We start from the raw sequence: 23557 nt of genomic DNA, 5'->3' as shown, positions 1-23557 counted from the left end.
GAACATAACATGTGCCCTCACTAGTGCCTAGAAGCAATTATGTTGAAGAACATCAAATGAGTATTTTCTAAGTTTGCAGTGAAAAATCATACTGAAAATCACAGCCCTTAGAAAAATAAAAGGCTTGGCATAATAGGACATAAATTCAAATCCCTGTACAAGGAACTGGGTTTGGAAACCCACTTTACATCAAAAGAATTGATGGAGAACAGTCAACAATTAATTTGAGAAGATATTTATTTCGAGAACATCAACTTGCACATTATACAAAAAAATTTGACATATTTATTGAAAACACCTATAAAATGTTGCGGGGTCTTTTTCCCTAAAGTATTAACATAATCACTTTCCAAAGGGTAAGAGGAAACCAACAATAGGCACATTTGTTCCAGTCTGTCTGCAGAAAAGTGTGATTGGAAACGTCCCTGTCTGTGAGGTATCAAACTGCAAACTTTGGTTATGGCAGAGGGAGGCCAAAGGAGCCTCCTCGAGGCGTGGCCAATACAAAACGGTCCAGAAAAAAGCCAGAATTGGTTATTTTTCATTTCCAGGTAGAAATGCAGTGAAACAAAGGGAAAAAAAAAACAACTCCCCAATACACCTATGACTAGGAAACCTGATCCTCTGCAAATCCCCACTAATCACACACAGCTACACTGATCCACGCTCCCCCAGAATCCGGCTGGCAAGTCCCAACAATTCAGTGCTTATGAGAAAAAGGAGACAGTGACGGTGATTCAGAGCCCAGTCTTCCAGCAAAGGACAAAAGGCACTTAAGAATGGCTTTAGGATATTCCAAAATGGCATTTCGGGACAGGGGACAGCGCCTGGCTGAACAAATCCTTCCCTAAGAGAAGTCCAGTGAGGTAGTACTTCAAATTGCTCCAACCACTTGGCTCTAAAGCAAGCAGCCTTCTGGTTCTGAGATACAAAATTAGCAAGGAAATGGCTTTTTGTCAAACGTATAAAACCCAGTTCTTACAAAAAAAAATAGCAAAAACCCACTTGTGGTACAAAGCCAGAAACGATCTTGTAGAAATTGAGTATCAAAATGCTGCCAAGGTGATGCACAAGTCTACCTTGATGGCCAAATCCCCAGACAGTGAAGATTGTTCTAGCAACCAAGCCATTTTTGGAATAAAAAATAAAAATAAAAGGGGTGCAGGGGCACTCTGAGAACTTTCCTCATCATTAGCAGCCTCACCGGAAGCACTTTCAGTCCATTAGAAACAAATAATTCTGTGCTGATAAATGTCAGGTTTGAGGGGATGAAAAAAAAAATTAAAAACGCAAAGTTCAACATAGAGAACAAAAACAAAACCCACGAACATACAAAAAGGATAATCCTTGGAGTTTACAGGATTTTTTTTAAAAAAAGGAGGAAGACTTCAAACCTTTTTTGCGGGGGGTGGGAGGAGACACAGACTACGGTGGGTTTTTTTGTCTGTTTGTTTTAAATTAAGCCCAGGGCTGGCGTGGGGAGGGAGAAGTGCTTCGGGGGATCACCGGCCGCTGCCGTAGCCGGGGAAGAGCTGGGCCAGGACACTCTGCAGCGCCTCGTTCACCTCCATGCTGTAAGCACGGCCCAGCTCATAGCGACACGCCGGGCAGCTGAACACACTGGCCTTGAAGGACCTGTCCAGGCAGTCCTGGGGACAGAGCACGGTGGCCTCAGGGATGGGGACAGGGGCTGGGGACAGAGCAGGGTGGCCTCAGGGACAGGGACAGAGCAGGGTGGCCTCAGGGATGGGGACAGGGGCTGGGGACAGAGCATGGTGGCCTCAGGGACAGGGTATGGGGACAGAGCAGGGTGGCCTCAGGGACAGGGACAGAGCAGGGTGGCCTCAGGGACAGGGTATGGGGACAGAGCAGGGTGGCCTCAGGGACAGGGGCTGGGACAGGGGATGGGGACAGAGCAGGGTGGCCTCAGGGACAGGGACAGGGGCTGGGGACAGAGCAGGGTGGCCTCAGGGACAGGGACAGAGCAGGGTGGCCTCAGGGATGGGGACAGGGGCTGGGGACAGAGCACGGTGGCCTCAGGGACAGGGGCTGGGGACAGAGCACAGTGGCCTCAGGGACAGGGAATGGGACAGGGACAGAGCAGGGCTGGCCTCAGGGATGGGGACAGGGGCTGGGGACAGAGCAGGGTGGCCTCAGGGATGGGGACAGGGGCTGGGGACAGAGCAGGGTGGCCTCAGGGACAGGGGCTGGGACAGGGGATGGGCACAGGGACAGGGGACGGGGACAGAGCACGGTGGCCTCAGGGACAGGGGATGGGACAGGGACAGAGCAGGGCTGGCCTCAGGGATGGGGACAGGGGCTGGGGACAGAGCAGGGTGGCCTCAGGGACAGGGACAGAGCAGGGTGGCCTCAGGGATGGGGACAGGGGCTGGGGACAGAGCAGGGTGGCCTCAGGGACAGGGAATGGGACAGGGACAGAGCAGGGTGGCCTCAGGGATGGGGACAGGGACAGGGGTCAGGGACAGGGGACAGAGCAGGGCTGACCTCAGGGACAGGGACACGGACAGGGGATGGGGACAGGGACAGAGGATGGGGATAGGGAGCTGGACTCAGGGACAGGGAGCTGGGCTCAGGGACAGAAACCAGCAGAGGTTGGGGACAGGGAGCTGGGCTCAGGGACAAGGAGCTGGGCTCAGGGACAGAAGCCAGCAGCAGGGGTCAGGGACAGGGAGCTGGGCTCAGGGACAAGGAGCTGGGCTCAGGGACAGAAACCAGCAGATGTTGGGGACAGGGGGTTGGGGTCACTTGGCCCAGCCCCGACACTCCTGGGAACGGCCCAGGGGGAACAGGAGCACTGCACTCCAACTGAGAGTGTTCCTGCAGGGATCAGGGAATTCCACCCCCTTAAAGCCCACCCAGTGCCACAGGCAGGGACACCTCCCACTGTCCCAGGGTGCTCCAGTGTGGCCTGGGGCACTGCCAGGGATCCAGGGGCAGCCACAGCTGCTCTGGGAATTCCATCCCAGGACCTCCCCACCCTCCCAGGGGACAATTCCTTCCCCCCAGCCCAGCCCACCTTGCAGACGTTGTGCTGGCACACGGTGGTGACGGGCCTGAACACAACCTCCTGACAGCAAATACACAGAAAGGCCTCCTCCACTTTATTCAGAAATTTCTGCAAAGAGAACGTTTCAATCAATTTAGTGCTGAAAGACACATCAATTAACCCAAACCCCCATCATTAGATGCACCGTTAAATATGTAAAATCTGTCCCATTAAACCTGCTGGGGGTGATGACACTAAAATAAGATAATTTTAGGTCTGAGGCTGTTGTTTAACTCAGCCAAGGGTTTGTGTTTAGGGACAGCACAACTGGGGAGGAGCCCAATGTACCGGTCCATCTTTGAGAGCCTCTAGGACTTCATTCCACAGCTTTTCGTTGGCCTCATCACTTTTTATAAGAGCTTTCTGCTGGGATGTCAGCTTGTATGGCTCAACTTTAGTTTTCTTTGGAGTCCCTGCTGGAGAGCTGACGAGTTTTTCCTCCCCACCTGGCAGAAAACACAAAGATTTTTTAACAAAACAACCAAAAAATCACCAGAAAAGAGTAACCAAGTAAAATGCACAAAAACCTTCAAGGCTTTCTATATCCACTTGCCTACTCCACAAACCTGCTGATTTCCTTTTCCTCTTCCCTTTCCCTGGGCTATCAAACTCATCATCTTCATTATTTTCTTTTTCCTTATCTTTGTTTGCAACAGCTTCCAAATATCCTTCAGGATACTGCAGGGAAACAAAACGAAGAGCATCCAGTGCAAACACACTCTGGAGACCTGCTCAAGGGTAGTTTTAATCTATTTTAAGAAACAGATCCCTGCTATAGGGAAGCACTTCACAGCCTATAGAAACACCATACAAAAAAAAAAAAAAATTAGTTTTGTCCCTTTAGCCTCCTGATGTATAAAGACAATAAAAACAAACATCCCAGCAGACTGGATACATTTATGCCCCCCCTTAGTCTTGGTTTTTAGCTAAGGATCATCCTCAGTAAGAAAAACAGCAGAAAAACCCGTAGCAGAAACGTAGCAGAAAAAGCCCTGCTCTCCATCAAGCTCCGAGTCCAGGCGATGTCCCAAGGCAGTACCTGCATGGTCAGGCCAAGCTTTTTCATCCTGTCCTTTCCCTCCTTGGTCCAAGGGGCAGGTTCCTCGTCGTCCCTCCTGAGCAGGTAACGCCACACGAGGAACCCCGACTTCCCCGTCTCGGGCCAGTACTTCACAACCTGACAGAGCCACAGAAGCCCATCACAGCGCGCCCAGCCCCTCCGGCCGTCAGCCCGGCCCCAGGAGGGAGCCCAGCCCTGCCCACCTTGTAGATGCCGTCGTATCTGTTGCCCTCCAGGGGCGCGTACTTGCTGTGCTTGCCGCCCTTGACGCTGCGCACCACGCGCACCGGTTTCCCCGCGCGCCAGTCCTTGGCCTCTGCCCCGCGCTTCTCGTTGATGGGGGCACTGCAGTTCAGCGCCAGCGCCCTGCAGGGAGGGCACAGCTCAGGGTCTGCGTGGGCACAGCGCTGCCCCGTGCCCTGGGTGGGGCTGACGGCCCTCAGCCCAGCCCTGGGGACAGTTTTAGACGGCTCATGGGCTGTCCGTGGCACTGGGGCAATGCTCCAGCTCACGTCGCCTCCTGCACCAGAGGCCAGGCTTAGCTGAGAGTGTAACAGCTCTGAACTACAATGGTCTGGGCTCCCGAGGTGACCAGTGGCTGCGAAGGGCTCCAGGAGGGAGCAGAAGAACTCCACCAATTTATTGCTCTGTGGAGTCCTCCCATTTCGAGGCCGAAATCTGATCTTATTCTCCTTGTGTTACCTCCTGCCTTGACCCAAACCCTGCCCCTGCTCCCCTGTAATACCCTATAAAACCCACCACCCTGCCTCTGCTCCCCTGTAATACCCTATAAAACCCACCACCCTGCTCCTGCTCCCCTATATTACCCTATAAAACCCATCACCCTGCCCCTGCTCCCCTGTAATACCCTATAAAACCCATCACCCTGCCTCTGCTCCCCTGTAATACCCTATAAAACCCACCACCCTGCCCCTGCTCCCCTATATTACCCTATAAAACCCATCACCCTGCCCCTGCTCCCCTGTAATACCCTATAAAACCCACCACCCTGCCCCTGCTCCCCTATAATACCCTATAAAACCCACCACCCTGCCCCTGCTCCCCTATATTACCCTATAAAACCCATCACCCTGCCTCTGCTCCCCTAGAATACCCTATAAAACCCATCACCCTGCCCCTGCTCCCCTGTAATACCCTATAAAACCCATCACCCTGCCCCTGCTCCCCTATATTACCCTATAAAACCCACCACCCTGCCTCTGCTCCCCTATATTACCCTATAAAACCCACCACCCTGCCTCTGCTCCCCTAGAATACCCTATAAAACCCATCACCCTGCCCCTGCTCCCCTATATTACCCTATAAAACCCATCACCCTGCCCCTGCTCACGCTCTTTGTCTTCTCCTCCCCAGCCCTGGAGTAGATAAAAATGGACTCTCGAGTTTTACACAGCAGACCTGTCTCATCTGTTTCCCTGCAGGCAGCTGCACCTCCCTGGACACAATGTTCACTGCAGCCACTTGCTGCTACACTGCTCTAGTCCTTAAGTTTCAGCCAGAATTGCCCGTGACACCAACACCACTCACAGTTCTGTCCCATCACAGTGCACTGAAAGGAACATTCCCATTGTGCAACTGATCTGCAGCCTGCACCACAGCCCAGCCCCAATTCTGGCCTTTTCTCTGCCTAGCCAAATTCCCTGGATGCAAAGAGCCCCGTGCTGAGGGCAGGGTGCAGCACCAGGCTCCCACCTGTTCATGTTGGTGAGTTTCTGGTCACAGGACTGCTCCGCCGTGCGTTTGTTCCCTGACAGGTCTCGGCCCCCACTCCCAGTGTAGGTGAAGGAGTTCCCATGGTCCTGAAATGAACACGGGTGGTTTGGACACAGTCACAAAAAGAATTCAACTGAAGCAGGAAAGTCTTTCGATCAGGTGGGTTTAGCAGGACATTGTCAAAAAGGAAAGGTGCTGCTTGAATTTTCGCTCCCGGACTGGGCCAGTCTGTGGCTGTCCCCCATCAGGCTGCCAGGGGAGGGTGACAGTGGTGTGTTGTCACACCTCTGAGCAGCCCAGGCTCACACAGGCTCTGCTGGAGGTGAACAGCTGGCAGCACAGCCCACGGGACTGCTCAGACTGTGCGTGTAATGCAGACCTTGGGAGGTCCGAACTCTTGGATCAAAGGCTGACACAGAGATATAAAGTGGGTTGGGATGATCCTGTGGCTAAGGCTGGCCCAGATTACTCAAGTTTTTCCTTGCCTCCTTTGCTTCTGAAGGAAACAGGTGAAGCTGGGCAGGTGTTTGGTGCAGAGTGTAAAAACTAACAGAGGCCAAGCCTTTAACAAGTTCATTTGGTTCTGTGCATAAATAATCAGAATCCACTCACGATGTCATCTTCATATCCTCCTGCCAGCACCAAGGAATAGGCCCCATCGTTGCTCCTGCCGTGGATCCCTGCCACGTGGGGCCTGTGCACCCCAGACTCGCTCACCTGCAGACAAAACCAGCTCTGGAGGCACCTGCTGTCACCTCAACAGCCCCACACAGCCCTGGGCCTGCAGCTGAACCAACTGTGCTGCCTCACATTTGCTTCCCATCTATCACAGGGGCCAGCTGCTCTCATCATCACCCTCCAAAAAGCTCCAGGCAGAAGAAAGAAAAATAAAAATGGCACTGAGTGTATCAGTAAATTGAACAGTTTGGAGCAAATCTAACAGTTTGGATATTTCTTACTGAAATTGCTTATTAAAAGGCTACGGGTATTTAGGAACAATAAAGATACTAAATATTTGTATAAAGTTTTGAAAGAGTTGTAATAGCAACCTTCCCTCAATACTTGAAAACAAGATCTGGGCAGGCCAGTGCTTTTTTCTGCCCCAGCTTTCTGACAGAAAGAGAAACCTTCTGTTTCATGTATGGATATTTGAGACACCCTTGGCAGGGCACACTACCCACCTCCAGGACAAGCTACTGGGAACAAATCTGTTTGCTTTGGGGTTTCTGAGTTACAAAAAGAGCCCTAAAACAAAATAACCCATCACTTGATGAGCCCCAACAATGCAGCATTAGTTATGGAACACTTGATGCAGACAAAGCCATAATTCTTTTCCTTCTATCCAGCGACACCCACATTGCCACAATAACTGTGTCAGGTTTCCTGCAGGAGCTGCATCATCCCCATTCCTCCCCACAGCAGGTCAGGCCAGGATTCAGCTTCGTACCTGAACTCTGAATTTCCACATGGTGCCCACAGGGATGCCAGGGATTGGTCCATAGTGGTTGGAGGGGACGATGGTGCACTCCTTGGTGCGCCCCACACACGCCATGCCCTGGGCAGAGAGCAGGATCAGCCAAGGGCCCAAAGCAGCAAACACAATTCCAAGTAAAACAGCTTTGGACTGACCTTGCCCCAGTCTCTCCGGGAGGAGGAATTAGCAGATGCCATCTTTTGTTTCTTTTTACTTTCTTTTAATTTCTCTCCTGCTAAAACCACCTCACTTGCATCGTTTCGACATTCAGGGCAATACCTAAAGGCATTGAAAATTAACAAGTAGCAAAGCCTTCAATTAGCAGCATTTCCTCCAAACACAGTGAGTTATGTTACAACCTCCCCACGTGAAACCAGACAGGACATGGAAACACTCTGCACACTGGAATCTGACCCACAACAGCCCCTGTCCTTGCACCAGCCACTGCAGCAAAGAGCTGTGTCACAAAACCATTGCATCCAGTGCTGGAACAGGACAGAGGGAACAAACCAGGGCATTTCACTGACTCTGTCTAGTGGAAGATGCGTTTCACCATCCACATCTCTCAGTGTACACATCCCATGTCCAAACCAGCCTGATCTGATGATGGCTCTGCCTGCAGTGACCCACAAAAGCCACTGCACAGCTGAAGCCTCCCAACAACAAGTTCTCATTTGGTCCTCTCTGAATCCCAGGCTGGTTGGGGCTGGAAGGACCTTATAGCTCATCTTGTTCCACCCCCTGCCACGGCAGGGACACCTTCCACTACCCCAGGCTGCTCCAATCCCTGGCCTTAGGCAGGTCACACAAAAAAGGCCTCCAGCTCTCAAAACTAGGAAAAGGACTGTGCAAGCCACTGGCTTAAAACCATTCTCATTAAGCTCAAGAAAAGCTATGAAGTTTTACCAAAAAAAAAAAAAAAAAACAAAACACATCCCTGTACAGCCACTGAAAAGGGCAGCTTCAAGGCCCAGCCCTCCCTTCCTGCTCCTAACTGGATGTAACTGGGACACCCCCCAGACCCCATGGGGACCTACCAGTCCTCCTCTGGGATTCTGCTCAGGGGAGGTTTGAGGCAGTAGATGTGGAAGGCCATGTCACACTCGTCACACATGAGCTGCTTGTCTGGGTCCTGCTTTCCCCCACAGATGTGACAAGCACAGACCCTGCAGGTCTTGTTGGGGTTGTCCTTGCAGGCTTTACACACGGGGCCGCTCTGTCCTGGGGGCAAACACAAAGCACACTCAGCCAAGATCCACTGGAAATGGTCAGAGAGGCACCAATAAATGTGTCTTGGAACTCTTAAAGCTTTGACCCTCACAGAGACAAGGGGCAGGACATCACAAGGTAAGACAGACGTGCAAGAACTCCACATCAGACTCACGTTTTGGGGTACCAGAACTGATGGGAGAGGCAGTGCCTGGCTCTTCAATTTTATAGATTTCATCCACTAATATAATTGTGCAGTCATTCAAGGAATCACCAGGTTCCCTAGAAGAAGTTGAGAAAAGAGATCAAAGTTAGGAACCAGAGCTCGAGTTCACAGCTGTGCATGCATCAGGCTGCTCTGGCATTAAAAATCAAATCATTTTCATGCAATTAGAATTAACCCCCTCTTGTCTCAGGGAGAATCCAGCCACTTGCAGCACTTCAATTATCAAGAGTGACTGTTCCCCCTGCCCCCAAATATATTTTAGACTAATGCTTCTGATATTTTATACTTAAAAAGTCAAAAACACTGTGATGAGAGGAAAAAGGAGGAATATTCTGGTAACCCAGTGAAAATTACCTGAAATTTTAAAAAAATATATCCTTTTCTTCCTGAAGTTGAGAGTCTCCTTTAAGAGAGAACTGGAATAATTTTTCATCACCTTTATAAAGTGAGAGTTCATTCTACACCATCCTATCTCCAGAAAATATTACACTGCAGTTTGTGTAAAGCCATTTGGGATAACTAACACACAAACAATAATTTGCCTCGTGGTGAATATAGGCTTTGCATCCTTTCAGCATCAGGTGAATCCACGGATCAGCACTCCTTAAAGTGTCCAATTCCTCAGTGGAAGTTAATCAGACTTGCAGAATGCTGAAGTTAATCACCCAAAAAGGACAGGCCACTCCTCATCTGTCCCCAGCACTACTGTTGCACCATTCCTTGCCAGCAGAGTCACTCAGAGCTCAGAAAGCTGAAGCAGAGTGGGGGAATTCCATTTATTCCCCGTGAACAGCTTACCCGAGCAGTATCTTTGCATTGAGCTCCCTGGTCATTTTTGTTTCCCTTTTCTGCAGGATCTCAGCGTCGTACCAGAACCCTCTCTCCTTGGGCTCATCAGGGTTGTAGTTGACCATGACCACCTGCCCCACCTCCAGCTGCTGCCACTTGAGGATGGTCCGTGCCCGAGCCCGCACGTTGCTGGAGCTCATCTGCACCACCCCGTTCTCTGGGTAACTTGAAGGGAGGGACACAACAAAAATCAGATCCAGCATCAGTTCTGAGGAGTCACTGGGGTCATGCAGACAGGCTGATTTTGCTGTGCAGCACAAGAATAGCATCAAGGGTAAAACCTCCTTCCACACAGACACAGCCAGGCCCGACCAGTCTGACTTGGCTACTCTTGCCTCCCTTTAACACATTTCCTGTAAATGCTGGTATCCATAAAAACACAAATCCAGCCCCCTGGAATCCCAACTGCAAAACAACCCTGCAGCTGCCAGGGCTCAGTGATATAATTACTGTGTCACTGCCCAGCTCTGTTTTAACCTGTGCAAAACCCACAATAAAATTTCCCATCAGCACGACCCGAATGACTTTATGGCCAAGGAGGCAACAAAACAAAACTCACTCATCGTATTTCACATGATAAATTACATCTTCTTCAGGGACAGCTGTGGGCTGGTCAGGGTCTGTGCAGCTCTCAGCTGATTCACTGGGGGGTTTTTTCCTGGTCACATTCACAACCGTGGCCTCAAACCACGCTCCCATGTCCGTGTCCCGAGCATCCACCAAGTCATTGATCTGTACAGAGCAAGAGCACAGCTCACCAAAAGGGATTTGCAGATTAGGCATTCATTTCCAGCCCACCTGAAGATTTAACCATCTCAAGAACCGCACCATTATCAAGATATTTAACTGATCACCTTAAAAATTAAGATTTGCTCTGCTTTCCTGGTCCTGTTGTGCAGCCCTGCACTCTGCTTAGGTTGAATTTGGAAGGTTATAAATCCATTCTACATCAGCACACGTAAACCCAGCCTTGTTAGTGAGCCCAAACCATTACTGGTTAGTCTGCAACAGAGTTTCAAAGTGTCTTGCTTATAACCTGGCAAAGACATCACTGGATCTGGAATAAAATCCATTGAAACAGAGAAGTAAAATTATTCTGAACAGCTGCTCAAGATTTTCTTTTGTCCATTCAAGAAAGTTTCAGCTTTGACAAATGTAGTGACTCCAAGCAAAAATATTGGGAAAATTTGCAAAAAAATCAAACCAGGCATTCTGAATGCCTTTTTTTTTTTACTCAATTAATGTATTGTAGTTTTAGTTCAAAGGACAAAATGAAAAAAAAAAATTAAGTATTTTGACCTACAGCATGTTGCATTGAACTGGTTTGTGGGTTGGTTGGTATTTTTGTCTTTATTGTTGGAGGGCTTGAGAGGAAGAAAGGAACTGCCCACACAATTGGGGCATGAAAGACTCCAGCAATTCCCCAGCACAGAGAACAATTCCCCTGGCGAGGCGCGGCTCCGGGGGCTCCCAGCCAGCGAGGACCCACCTTGTAGAGACCGAAGCAGGGGTGGCTCCAGTGGGGCTGAGCTGCCGTGCTGGGCTGTCCCTCCAGCTCCAGGGCCCCCTCCCCGTTGTGGGAGCTCTTGTCGGACTCGCTGGGGCCGGAGCCGCAGCCGGAGTCGGTGTCCGAGAGCTCGGGGTCCTTCTCCTTGCTCCCGGCGGGCAGCACGGCGGGGCTTTGTCTCACCAGCAGCTGCACGATGTCGTTCAGCCCCACGCTGTAATCGAACAGGGAGTGCCCGTCTTCCATCTGCAGGGAAAGCACCAAAAGCAGGGGGTCACCGTCCCGTGGGGCCGCTCCAAAGGTGCTCAGGGCGGCTCTGCCCGCCAACGCGCCACGTGGCCTTGGAACCACGAGCAGCCAGCCCTGGGCCTTCTTCCCTGCCAGCCCTGCTCCTTGCTCCTCCTTCCCTGCCAGCCCTGAGCCTTCTTCCCTGCCAGCCCCGAGCCTTGCTCCTTCTTCCCTGCCAGCCCTGAGCCTCCTTCCCTGCCAGCCCTGGGCCCTGCTCCCTCTTCCCTGCCAGCCCCGAGCCTTCTTCCCTGCCAGCCCTGAGCCTTGCTCCCTCTTCCCTGCCAGCCCCGAGCCTTCTTCCCTGCCAGCCCTGGGCCTTCTTCCCTGCCAGCTCTGAGCCTTGCTCCTTCTTCCCTGCCAGCCCTGCTCCTTGCTCCTTCTTCCCTGCCAGCCCTGCTCCTTGCTCCTTCTTCCCTGCCAGCCCCGAGCCTTCTTCCCTGCCAGCCCTGAGCCTTGCTCCTTCTTCCCTCCCAGCCCTGCTCCTCCAGTGGCCTTGTTCCAGCCACCCCACGGCCCACAACAGCAAGGCTTCCATGCTGCCCTGGACCTGCTGCCCAGCCTCTGTGAGACCTGGAAGAGTTTCCACCACGTTCCCCAGAACCAGCAGTGAAACCACTGCAGACCCCCCCCGTTCCCGCCAGGATTCAAAGATAATTCCACGTTACCTACAAACTCAAAGGGGAATCATTTCTTCCTCAATTCAGACACATCCCAAATGCTAATGCAGACCGTCTTTGTATTTTAATTGTGTGTAATCCAGATTATTGCTACACCACCTCCATTAATTGTGGCATTAAGTAGAAGCCAGAGTGAAGCACACACTTTTCTCCCAGCAAACACATTTTTTCCATTGAAAGCAAAATCAAGAAAGATTCAATTCAACTTGAAACTACCCAATCGCTCTTCAGCGTAGCCAGGCGTGCCCTAATTTCACACCCTCTCTAATTCTAAGAGTTTATTTGGCAAGTCTGGCACGGTTTGTAGTCAAATCAAGACCCTGTCCCTGCAAAAAGAGAAGTGCAAGGGAGAAAGAGGTCCCTCAGTAACCTCTCAAGAGCACAACCACTTTAGAGTTAACATGCAAGGCTGGAGCCCACGGAGCAGTCAGAAGTTCAGACAAGCTTCCCCACATATTTAAGGTCTGACTAAGAAATTATACAGGAAATGATCATCCCCTTCCAGTCCAAACCACCAGAAAAAGCAATCCCTGGAGCTTTGTTCTCTATCGGGGGGAAGCAGAGCAAAACCACAAAAATTTACACTTCACAGGAATCACTATGATAATTCAATTCTGATTTATGGCATCAAATGGCTCTGGAACAATCCCTGGAAATCTGACTGCACAGGAAGAGGTCTGAGCTTTTTGCTGGTTTAGAGATGAAAACTCCTCGAGATACATAAGAAGACACCAGAAACCGGCTGTTTCTTCTCAGGCAAGATACAGTGTCACAAACATGGGAACAACACCAGCAGGGGACACGAGTGACAACAGGTGCAAAGCGAAATGGAAGAGCACAGGAACGGGACAGGAAACCACAGCAGCTCAAAGCACAGCCAGAAAGAGGAGCCCAGACAATCCTCCGACAAAGCAGGCGGGTTTTAACTAACAGCTAACTTTCTAACCCCATTTAGAAACGTTCCCGAGTAAGAAATGGAACATTGGCAGGGATTCCCACAGGCAGACAAAGCACAATGGGAACAAGGCCTAAGGGAGAGGCTGGGGAATGTTCCTGAACCAGGGAACACTGGAACTGCAGCAGGGATCCCCTCTGTAGGGCAAGGGCATCCTGATGAGGAGTCACGCCTTGTGAAAATGTTCAGCCCTGGCTGTCTGCACAGACTTCAGGGTAAGGTGACAGGTGACACCTGCCCTGAACCAACCCCTCCTTTACCACTTAATTTACAACACAAATGGGTCATTAACGCGTCCAGACCGACACTAACCCGACAGAAAGGTGCGTTACACCCAACAGCCCTTCCAGTGAGGTGTTACACCATCCTACAAGCCTCTTTTTATGCTAGAACTGGTACCTGAGCTTAGACTGAGGCTAGTCCAGGTGTGTTTCCATGTCCTACAGCCACACCTGCTAATTACAGAGCACAGTTAGCTCAAGACAGCCTAAAACAGAAAGAAAAGCAGACAGAAAAAAACCTGTCCATCTCCAGCCAATTCAGCATCCCGCTGCTTTTCCTGGAATTAATCCTGTGATCAGCCAAACACCAGAGCAGGAGTTTCTGTAGCACGAAGGTTTAGCAGCATAGGACTAGGCAGAATACAGCAATTGGATTTTAAAATGGTTTTGATTGACTTCAGCGCTCATTCAGTAATAGCATTAACTCACAGGGAAGAAAATAGTTGTACAACAGCAATTGTAAACGTATTATTGAGAACGTAATACAGCACTAAGCCACGCAGGTGCTCTGTACCTAGTGAGAATTTGCTATCAGAGCTGAAGAACTTCGAAATCATGAGTTGCTTTTCCCAATTTACAAAGAAAAATGAGATCTTTACGGCTTTCAGAGCGGTGAAACTCACAAGACTCAAAAACATTAAGCACTTTAAAGACCATAAAATCACTGGCAATTTTCAGACACTTCATAAAGGCGATGTCAAGGCAGAAGAGCAACCCATTAGCTGGCAAACAGTAACGAAAAGTAAGGCTAAAGACTGTTCTGCAGCCGGCTCCTCTCCTCGCGAACCCACGGACGGCGCAGCGCGGGCGGGAGCCGGGGTCACTAGATGGCAGCAAAACCCCTCATTTCCACGCAATTAGCATGAACTCAATTAAAACGTCCGTCCTCAGCTGGAGGGGAGGACGGGGCCGGGCGGGAGCGTCCGGGCTCCGCGCCGCCGCCGCCCCGAGGCTGTCAATCCCCCCGCCGCGCCGGTACCTGCTTGCCGCGGTAGAAGAGCCGCTGCCGGTGGGGCTCCACGCCGAACACCTCGTGTATCCGCAGGCGCAGCCCCTCCACCTTGGTGAGCTTGGAGAGCGAGTCCACGCGGTGCGTCTGGCTGCCGTCCATGGTGCGCACCTGGATCCACATGGCGCCGGTGCTGCCCCGGGAATGGACCGCGCTCAGGCGGCGGCACCGGCGGGGCGGGGCCATGCCCGCGGCCGCGCCGCCCTCGCTCCCTCGCCGCACGCCATTGGCCGGCGGCCCGGCCGGCTCGGCCGCTGATTGGCTCCGGGGCGCAGGCCCCGCCCCCCCACGCGGGAGCCTAACGGCTCGGCCCGCGCCGACCGTATCTCGCGCCACAATTGAAACCCGCCCGCCGCGCCCACGCACCAAGTCTCGCGCGATCATGCAAATGAGAGAGGGGATAAAGGGGCCGGGGGGAAAGCGCGTGGTCTTAAAGGGGCCGTCACCGGCGCCCGCCCGCGGCCCCGGCACAGCGCGGACCGGGCCCCGGACCGCACACCCGCCCCGGGACGGGAGGGGAACCGCGGGGTGTCAGAGACCTCCGCCGCGCCCGGACCCGCCCCAGCCCGGCCGCGTCATCCCCGCGCACCCCCCGGGGCGATGCCACTCCCCGGGCCCGCAGGGCACCGGTGCCGCCGGCACCGCCCCTGACGGGCACACCCCCCTCCCGCGGGCCCGTTAGGGGCGGGGGTCTGTCCCGCTACGGCAGCCCCGAGTGACGCGTCCCCTCCGGGGCACCCGAGCCAGCTGTCACCGCCCGCGCACCGCGGAGCGCTCCCGCCGCTTCCCGCAGCGCCCCGACACGGCGGGGCACCGCTTCCCGCCCCGCGCCCCTCGCTGTCCTCCCGCTGCCGGCGCCACCGGCCGCTCCCCGGCCCGCGGCGGCATCGCCATGGGGCGGCGGTGCCGGGGCTGGGGGGTCCCGGCGGACTCACCGGGGAGCGGTGCCGGGGCTGGGAGATCCCGACGGACTCACCGGGGAGCGGTGCCGCGGCTGCGGGTCCCGGTGAAGTCCCCGGGAGCGGTGCTGGAGCCGGTACCGCGCGCTCTCCGCGGGCTTTGGAGTTTGGCGCGGAAAAGCCCCGTGCGCGCCCCGCGCGCGCCCATTGGCCGCCGCTGGCGGGAACGCGCGGGCGGGGCGGGGCCGGGGGGGCCCGCGGGGAAACGGGACCGTGAACACACCGCCGGAACCGGGCATCCCCCGCCAGCGAGCCCGCCTGGGGCCCCCTCGGCTGCCACGGTGCGGGCAAAACCCCCAAACCCACAAGGGCTCCATCACCCCTCAACCCCCGGGGCCGTGGGCACGGGACCGACCCGTTATTGTCCTAAAGCCCGGGCCCCGGTGAACTCCAGGGGGACGGGAGACTCCGATGACTGCCCTATGACAGCCACCCTTCCCCGAGGTGTCCTGTCCCCCCGGGGGGCTCCAGGAGGGGTCCTGTTCCCCCGAGGGGCTCCAGGCTCTACTTGGATGCGAATAAACCGAATAATCCGAATGATGCGAATAAACCGAATAATCCGAATAACCGAATTCGAATGAACAGACTAATCCAAATAAACCAAACAATCCGCACCAGGGCTCTAACTCCCCAGGCCGTTAGCTCCAGGGGGACTTGTGGCACCCGTGCAGGGCCCCTGTGGTGACAACGTGGCCTGGGTGACACGGCAGGGCCATGGCGCGGCCACGTGAGCCAACAGCAAGGGCTGGTGCTGCAGGATGTTTATCCCAAACCACTGATGCTATGAGGAAATTAAAAACAATAACATTTGCTTAAACCCACCATTGGCTGGGGGCAAAGCGTGGCCAAGAGGCCCCTGAGAGCAGGCTGCTGGAAGAGAAGGATGGAAGGCCGAGGGTTGGTGTTTGTGGGGAGAGAGGCCGGCTGGGGACGCGGATGGCTGCGGCCTGGGCCAGAACAGCCCCGCCGAGGCCGCGGCCGCCCGGCGCCGCGGACAAAGGAACACGAGGCGCGGGAGGCCCCGGCAAAAGCGGCACACGGCGCTTCCCCTGCTCCCTGCCCGCCCCCACGGCCTCCCCCGGCACCGGGGCACAGCGACAGGGACGTGCTGCCCTCCCAGCCCAATTCGCCTTCCCGGCTGTCTGCCCTGTGCCAGCCCTTCCCTGCGCCCTCCTGGGCCCCACGGCGGGGCCACGGCCCCCGGGCTGGCGGCCGGCGCTGGCTGGGCACTCAGGACACGTCCCCGACCCACGACCTGCAGCGCCCAGGCTTCACCTCCTCCCCGGGCCCAAGGCTCTGCCTCCACACAAACTCATTTCCTGCCCTCGTAGATGTACGGGAGGATTAACCTGAACCCACCACGACACTTCCTGCAGCTGAGAGGCTTCTCGGCTCCTGGGAAGGAATTCCTCCCAGCCAGGGCTGCCCCAGCGCGGTTGTCCACTATCCCTGGCCCAGTCTCTGTCCTGGCAGCACGTCCTGTGGAATGGATTATCCCCCTGGCCAGTCCAGGTCAGCTCCCCTGGCCGTGCTCCCAGCCGGCTCCTTGTGCCCCTGCTCGCTGGCAGAGCCTGGGAAACTGAAAAGTCCTTGATGTGGAGTAAGCACAACTCAGCCACAACTACAACATCGGTTGTTATCAACATTATTCCCACGCTGAATCCAAAACACAGCCCTGGACCAGCTACTGGGAAGAAAATTAACTATCCCAGCCAAAACCAGGACACAGGCACTGGCATTTATGCTTTCCTAAATACATATTCCTTGCATAGCTGTTGCCAAGGACAGGTGATGATTCAGGCCTGCCACACGCAGCACAGCGAGGAACCTGCCCCCAGGTGAGGCAGGGAGGCTGCAGGTCAGGGGCAGGGTCAGGGCTGCTCCAGCCCCACGTGCTCTGGGATGACCCAGAGTCATGCTGTACCCGGGAACTCTCTGCATTCCACATTTCCCTCTCTCCATGCAAAGCTCTGCGTGATGGGAGCTGAGCAAGCGGCAGCTGACAGGGGTAAAGCTGGTCTAGGCCCAGGGCTGGGAGTGCAGAGGAGGCCTGTGGCCCTGGGGAAGCAGGACCTGGGGTCTCAGCCACGGTTGGGATGGAGGGGACACATTTAGCAAGCCCAGGTGACATCTCTCCATCTACCCAAACCAACCAGCATTACACTACCCCAGCTCACCTCAGGCAAGAGAGCAGCAGCAGAGGGAGAAGCAGCCAGGCACGCAGAAAACCATCCTGCAGCCTGAAAAAGCAGCAGAAAGGTGAACTGGGATATTGGGAGAGCAGCCAGGAATCATCAGGCTGATCCCTGCTGGGAGGGCAAAGCAGCCAGAAGGGGAGCAGGAACCTGCCACCACCTGTCCTGGGAGTTCAGGAGAGCTGCTGGAAGCAGAGCAGGAGTGGGGGACCCTCAAGGTAAGCCCAGAGAGTGGAGCAGCAGCAGGGCTGAGGGACAGGAGCTCCAGGTGGGGTTGACACCTGAAGGATCCTGCCCCAGGTCTGGATGCTGCAGCTTTGCTCAGGGCTGCACGGGGCTCCCATGCTCCAGCCAGCACAGCTCCTCTCCCTTCCCCAAACGTGTTTCTCCACTTCCTCCCACGCCCTTCCCACGCCCACCCAACCTCCTAGTGGTGATTCTAGCTCAGATTGAAATCTGTGCCTTTCACACAGCACCGAGGGTCACAGAAACAATTGTGCAAACCTTTGCTCTGACACTGCAATCCCCCAAATCAGCCCTGACCCTGCAGGCAGTTCTGCCACCCAGCAGGAAATCCCAGCACTGATACTTTACCCTAATATCAAACCCACACATTAGATATCAAACGCTGCCTGGTTAGTTTTCATTACTGGTTATCACTTCTCACATTCCCCTGTGCCCCACCACAGCCACATGAAGGTGCATCATGCAGTTTCACTCACTCAGGGGATGAAGCAGGACCTGTCCCACGAGACTTTCCCCCTCCCCAGCCCAAGTGACCCACTGGGGCACTCCACGCCCATGAAGCAGCTGGATCACTGGCACCTTACCTGAGGATGCAGCACTGACCACGCCAGGCCAACGCTCCAAAACACACAGCACACATTTCTTGATTCCCTGCTCCTGTAAAAAAACCCTCATTTCATCAACTCTTCACAGGACAGACAAGCACAACTTTTATTTCCCTTACAAACATCATAATTGCTAAAAGCCACTGGTTGGCTTCAGTTTTAGTACAAGATATCAAACACTCCAGAACCGCATCAAAAACTTCAGGTCCTTCCCACCCAGCCCATTCTGGGGTCCTGTGGCTCTGTGACAGGTTCCCAGGTGACGACAGAATGTGGAGTTTCTGTCACACAACTGCACAAGGACAATGCTTCCTGCAGTGCAGGTGATCTAACAAGAAGGAAAAGCCACAGTTTGTAGCTGGAGAGGCTCACAGTGGACATTGGGAGCTGCTTCTCCACTAATGAACCACCCAGACCCAATGGGTCCAACAGCCAGAGGCTGGGTGAGATCTCCATCCCTGGCAGCTTTCCAGACTCAGCCAGATCCCAGCTCTCCAGGAGTGCCCGAGCTCCAGAGACCTTTCCAACCCTTTCCCAGCCTCAGGATGAGGATTCCTTCCAACCCCAGAGCTGAGGAGTGACAATTGTCTACATTTTTGTCAGCTTAACAGCACATTTTTCAAAAACCATTGGCACCCCCTGAATGGCAATACAGAAACAGAGCCAAGGTCTCCTGCATCCAGTGGCCCAAAACACGGTGACTCAACCCCTGTAATAGCGTTAGAAGACTTCAGATAATTTTTACCTGTGCCTCAGTTTCCTCCCCCGCTGATCTTGAAAACAGACAACAGGAAGCTTAATTGGTGTTTTCAAACCAGTTTTTGAGAACTGAAGATGAAAAGGCACAAATGGAAAAGAAAAGCATTAATTGGAGTATTCAATATTTGTTATAGCTGTTAAAAGGCCCTGAGCTCCCTGGAGTCCTGCACCGCTGGGCCCTCTGCAGGATAAAAACATAAATCAGCTCTCACCCTGCAAATGCCAGCAAAGAGGAGAAGCAGAAGGCTCCATCAGCAGGGGTCTGCCGGGGCCTGGCACGGGCTGGGGTGGGAGAGCCTGTCTGGCTCCTCGGGGAGGCACAGCCCCCGTGGGGAGGGCAGCTCTGCCAAGAAAACATCAGGACGATGCTGCTGAGCATGGGTCACACCACAGACGCCAAGTCCTGCTCCCCTGGGACTTGGTGACAAGATCTGTGACCCCCTGCAAGGAGCAGCCCAAGGGCAGCCCCTGTCCCCAGCTGGGGACAAACGGGGCTCAGCTCCTGTCCCTGGCCCCAAGCAGCTGCAGTGCTCCACCGGCCCCAGCAGCTGTGTGCTCCCGGCACAGGGGGATTCTCGGGGGTCTGTGCAGGGCCAGGGGCTGCACACACCATCCCCGCGGGCCCTCCCAGCTCAGCGGATCCCCCTGTTCCCTGACCCCAAGGCCAAAGCACCAGGGGACGGCAACCCTCTGACAGATCCCCTGGACACCCAAGGCCGGCTCCGTCCCTGCTGGGGGGACAAAGAGCAGCTCCCGACACCTTCCATGGCCCCCAGGGACCCCGGCCCTCACCTGAGCCTCACCTGAGCCGCAGCCGCAGCCCCCCGCCCCCGCCGCTCCCCATTGGCCCGGCCGGTTCCGCCGCCGCCTGCGGGCTATTTAACCGCGCCGCTCCCAGTGCTCCCAGTGCTCCCAGTGCCGGGCGCCGAGCGGGCAGGTAAGGCTGGCCTGGGTGAGCTGGGGGGCTCTGGGACTGCTCCGGGGGTCTGTGCCCGCTCTGGGGGCTGGGGTGACTCCCGGGGGCTCTGCAGCCCAGGACCCGGTCTGTCCCCACGGCCGCAGGGGCTGAGTGTGCCCCGGGAGAGCAGGAGCTGTGTGCTGTGTCCCCGCTCTGGGGGCGCTTTGCTTTCTGGGGCCAAAGGTGGCATTTTCTGGTGTCATGATGTGTCTGCCTTGGGTGACAGCGGAGAGGCTTGGGGCTTGGAACTATGGGATCTTTAAGGTCCTTTCCGACCCAAACCAGCGCAGGATTTAAACCCTTCCCAGCTTTGAGATGGCTCCTTGGTAATTCCATGGATCTCTGAGTGTGATCGAGTAGTTTGGGGTTTAAAAGGCTTTTTTTCTGCTTTTTGTCTGCTGAGGATCCCGGTCCCTAGGAGGTGAGTCCCACCTTCACGTGCACAGCCCAGCGATGTTTGGGATGGTAGGGACGGGAGGGACGCCCCAGGGGTGGGAGGTGCAGGTGACAGCCCGGGGACAGGAGGTGCAGGTGACAGCCCGGCATTCCCTTCCTGTGACAGCCCTGCCCGGGGCTGCTCCTCGTGATCCTTTGGGGGAGGCACGAGAACCGAGTGACGAGAGGACTCCTGCTCAGGAGCATCCTGTCCCTGCCGAGCTCTGCCAGCTCCTGGAGGGAGTTTTGGCGAACTGCGTTGGCGTTTCTCAAGACTAACAAGGCTTTAAGTGTGCTCATGACTATGTGCTGTGCATGGCTGGGAAGGATTTCAGTTTCTGAAGCTGGTTCTGCTGAAAATTCCAGATGGAAATGTGCTGAGGTGCTTGCTCTGCAAGTTACAGCTTCCAGGTGAAGCCAAGAGCTCTGTCCTCGTGGAAAGATTGGGCAGTACTGAGAAGCTGTTTTAGTTAAAAACTTTCTCTCCTCTTTGCTAAAATATTTCTGTTCCAAGCAGTTACTGACGCAGTGGTGCCGCTGGTTGTGGTGTTTAATTTCTGCTGGAGGTGTGTGGGGGAAGCCCTGCATCCCTCAGCAAGGGTGCCTTTGATCTTGGAGGTTTCCTAGTGCTGCTGGTTTATCCAGAAAGGGGAGATGGGGACCTCTGCCAGCCCTCCTGGAACTACTGTCCTCAGGTCAAAGCTGGGAATCATTTGATCTTCCTCCTAAAACAGTTCTGTCCTCAGAGGCCATTTGCAGCCCATTCCCCACAGACATCCCGTGACCCTGTTCTGCGTTTTTGGGAACGGGGTATCAGTGGCCAATCTCGAAAAGAATGTAAATAGGTGTTTTAACTACAATTGAATTCCTCTGCTCTGATTAGCCCTCGCTGCTCACATCTAAAGCACTAAATTTAGCTTTGTTTTCCTCCGTGGTCATTAAGGAATTGCCAGTCAAGCCACTGAACCAGCCGTGCTGGCTGTGGCTCAGTTTGTCTCCCAAGGTAAAACCCCTGGGAAGGGAGAGGAGCTTCCTGAACGTGAGGATCCTGCAGGAGCACACACTGCTCTCCTGGAGCTGCTCCCCGCAGGGAACCTCCAGCCAAGGGGAGTAAAGAACCGGCTTTAGGTGAACTGCTCCCTGCCGGTGACAGCGACCAGGGAGGTGCTGGCCCCAGCAGGGGAGTTCCTGGCCCCTCTGCCACCCAGTTTGGGATGGGGCAGGGAAAAGGGAGCAGCGGGGTGGGTTTGGGGCCAGGGTCCTGCCGCTTGGGGCCAGCCCTTGCTCCTCCACGGATTCCAGCTGGGCAGTGATCAGACATTCAGCTCCTGATGCCAGAAGATCTCTTGACCTTGATGCTAGAAAAGAGCACTGAAGTTTCATCATCCTGAAACCACCTGTTTCAAGAGATTTCTCCAGCAGTGACCTAATATTCTGGATGTAGTAATGGTGTGAAATCATCGGATCATCACTTTCATACGAAGCAAGCCACAACCAAAACAAAGCGGTGCTGTTTCTTTTCCTCTGCCCACTGGGATTTCCACTCCTGACAATCCTGCCTTGGCTGTGGCCTCTCCAAAGGAGTCAGAACCACCTGACCCAGAGTTTCCAAGCACTGGGCTTTCCTGCAATCTCTGAAGTAAAGCAAAGGCTGCTCAGCATTTCTTCAGGGAAGGAGAAAATAAAACCACGCTGTGGAGATCTGCCCACACTGCAAATCTGGGTGTTGCAAAACATGGATTTCTCCTACGCAGCAGAGAACAAACCTTGTTCCAAGGTGACTGTGCTGCAGGATTTCCTCTGGCCAGCTGCATCCATAATTAACGTGGGATCCCTGTACTTCAGAGGCTGATCTGACCTTACATCTGCTTTTACATCAGCCCAGGAGTTACTCCTGAATTATTCGAACAAGAATCCTCCCCTCTTCCTTTTGCTGCAGTGTCTCTGTGCTGCCCTGACACCAAGGCCACCACGGTGTCAAACTCCACAGCTGGAGCTTTTCCCACCTCTCCAGAAGTACAATAACTGAGGAAAGGGGTTGTTTGTGATGGTGTTGAAAGAGCTGTGCCTTGTTCCTACATCAGCCCTGCTTGGCTCCAAAGAAATAACAAACCTGCCCTGAGGCAGAGCAGAGGGACAGCAAACCCCGTGGACTTTGGGACTTGGGTTTTACATTCAGCTTTGCTTTGTCTGGAGCAGGTTTTTACAACTTCTCTCAGCTTAGTGAGGATCCATTGGTGTTTCTGCTGTGCAGATAAACTGGGAAGGGCCCCCAGAGGGGCTCCCAGCTTCTCACTGGAGAGGCTGGAGGGGACAACTTGTGTGACAGCTTTTGCCACAGGCATGTGGCATTCAGCATCCCTGCCCTGCTCAAATCTCACTGAATTCTGACTAATTCAGTGGTTAATGCAGCAATATTTGGTGTTTTGCCAAGTCACCTCCTGAGATGCCCCTGGCCAGTGTCAGGGCTCACAAATGCTGGTTTCACTACTCCTCCCCATCTCTCTGTTCCTGTTTCTCAGCAAAATAACGGCCTTGGATGAGGCAAAGAACACAAGAAACAAGACAATGGGCTCCACCACGACTCAGATGGCAAGGTTGTTTTTTGGGAAGAGTCTGCCAGTGAGCCTGGAGCAGTGCATGGCTTGGAAATCCAGTTTGGGAGGGTTTGAGGGTTTTCCACTGGAAAATGTCTCAGCCAATGTAAGAACAGGAATACACTGGCAAAGGAGAGAAAAGCAGCCTCTGTCCTGAAGAACAAATGTGCTGAAATCCCTGCAGTGCCTAAGGCTCAGAGTAATCCTGGGATTGTCACCAGTACAGGAGTGTCCAGATACCACTGGAGATCTATGCTGGGGAACCAATACTCATTCAGATTATTGCAACATCTGATTCTTCTTCAGTCCCCTTATGTCATGGGAATGCCTCAGAGTCTTGGTTTCACAGGAAGGGAGATTTCCTGCCTTGCTGCTCAGTCGGATGGGAAGCCATGGTAGCCATGGAATGCTGCAGCTGGGAAACCTGGCTCATCCTCCAGGGAAAACTCCAAAGGACTTTCATGTGC

General features: G+C 54.2%; 1 protein-coding gene across 1 annotated transcript; it reads right to left on the bottom strand.

The window, feature by feature from the left end:
* Positions 1-219: 219 nt before the first annotated feature.
* On the bottom strand, positions 220-14494 carry UHRF1 (ubiquitin like with PHD and ring finger domains 1). The gene is made up of 16 exons (XM_066336027.1): positions 14307-14494; positions 11109-11372; positions 10179-10351; positions 9569-9784; positions 8720-8826; positions 8373-8556; positions 7491-7614; positions 7309-7416; positions 6474-6578; positions 5841-5947; positions 4331-4493; positions 4107-4244; positions 3634-3745; positions 3356-3513; positions 3038-3136; positions 220-1649 (listed from the first exon to the last, which is right to left on the bottom strand). Exons 1-16 carry the CDS (start codon positions 14457-14459, stop codon positions 1503-1505), a joined length of 2358 nt encoding a protein of 785 aa, XP_066192124.1. The 5' UTR covers positions 14460-14494; the 3' UTR covers positions 220-1502.
* Between the last annotated feature and the right edge of the window lie 9063 nt (positions 14495-23557).

This window comes from Sylvia atricapilla, chromosome 26 (genome assembly GCF_009819655.1).
Source record: "Sylvia atricapilla isolate bSylAtr1 chromosome 26, bSylAtr1.pri, whole genome shotgun sequence".
Taxonomy (NCBI): Eukaryota; Metazoa; Chordata; class Aves; order Passeriformes; family Sylviidae; genus Sylvia; species Sylvia atricapilla.
The sequence above is the reverse complement of the archived record's forward strand: the minus strand, read 5'-3'. Positions and strand labels throughout refer to the sequence as shown.

Excerpts from the sequence above, each read along its gene's own strand:
- UHRF1 (XM_066336027.1), bottom strand. The coding sequence starts at position 14,459 with ATGTGGATCCAGGTGCGCACCATGGACGGCAGCCAGACGCACCGCGTG. Across the intron at positions 8,827-9,568 it reads AATGCAAAGATACTGCTCGG|GGAACCTGGTGATTCCTTGA; the intron begins GTAAGCTGTTCA and ends AACTTCTTCTAG. Across the intron at positions 1,650-3,037 it reads GCCAGCACAACGTCTGCAAG|GACTGCCTGGACAGGTCCTT; the intron begins GTGGGCTGGGCT and ends CTCTGTCCCCAG.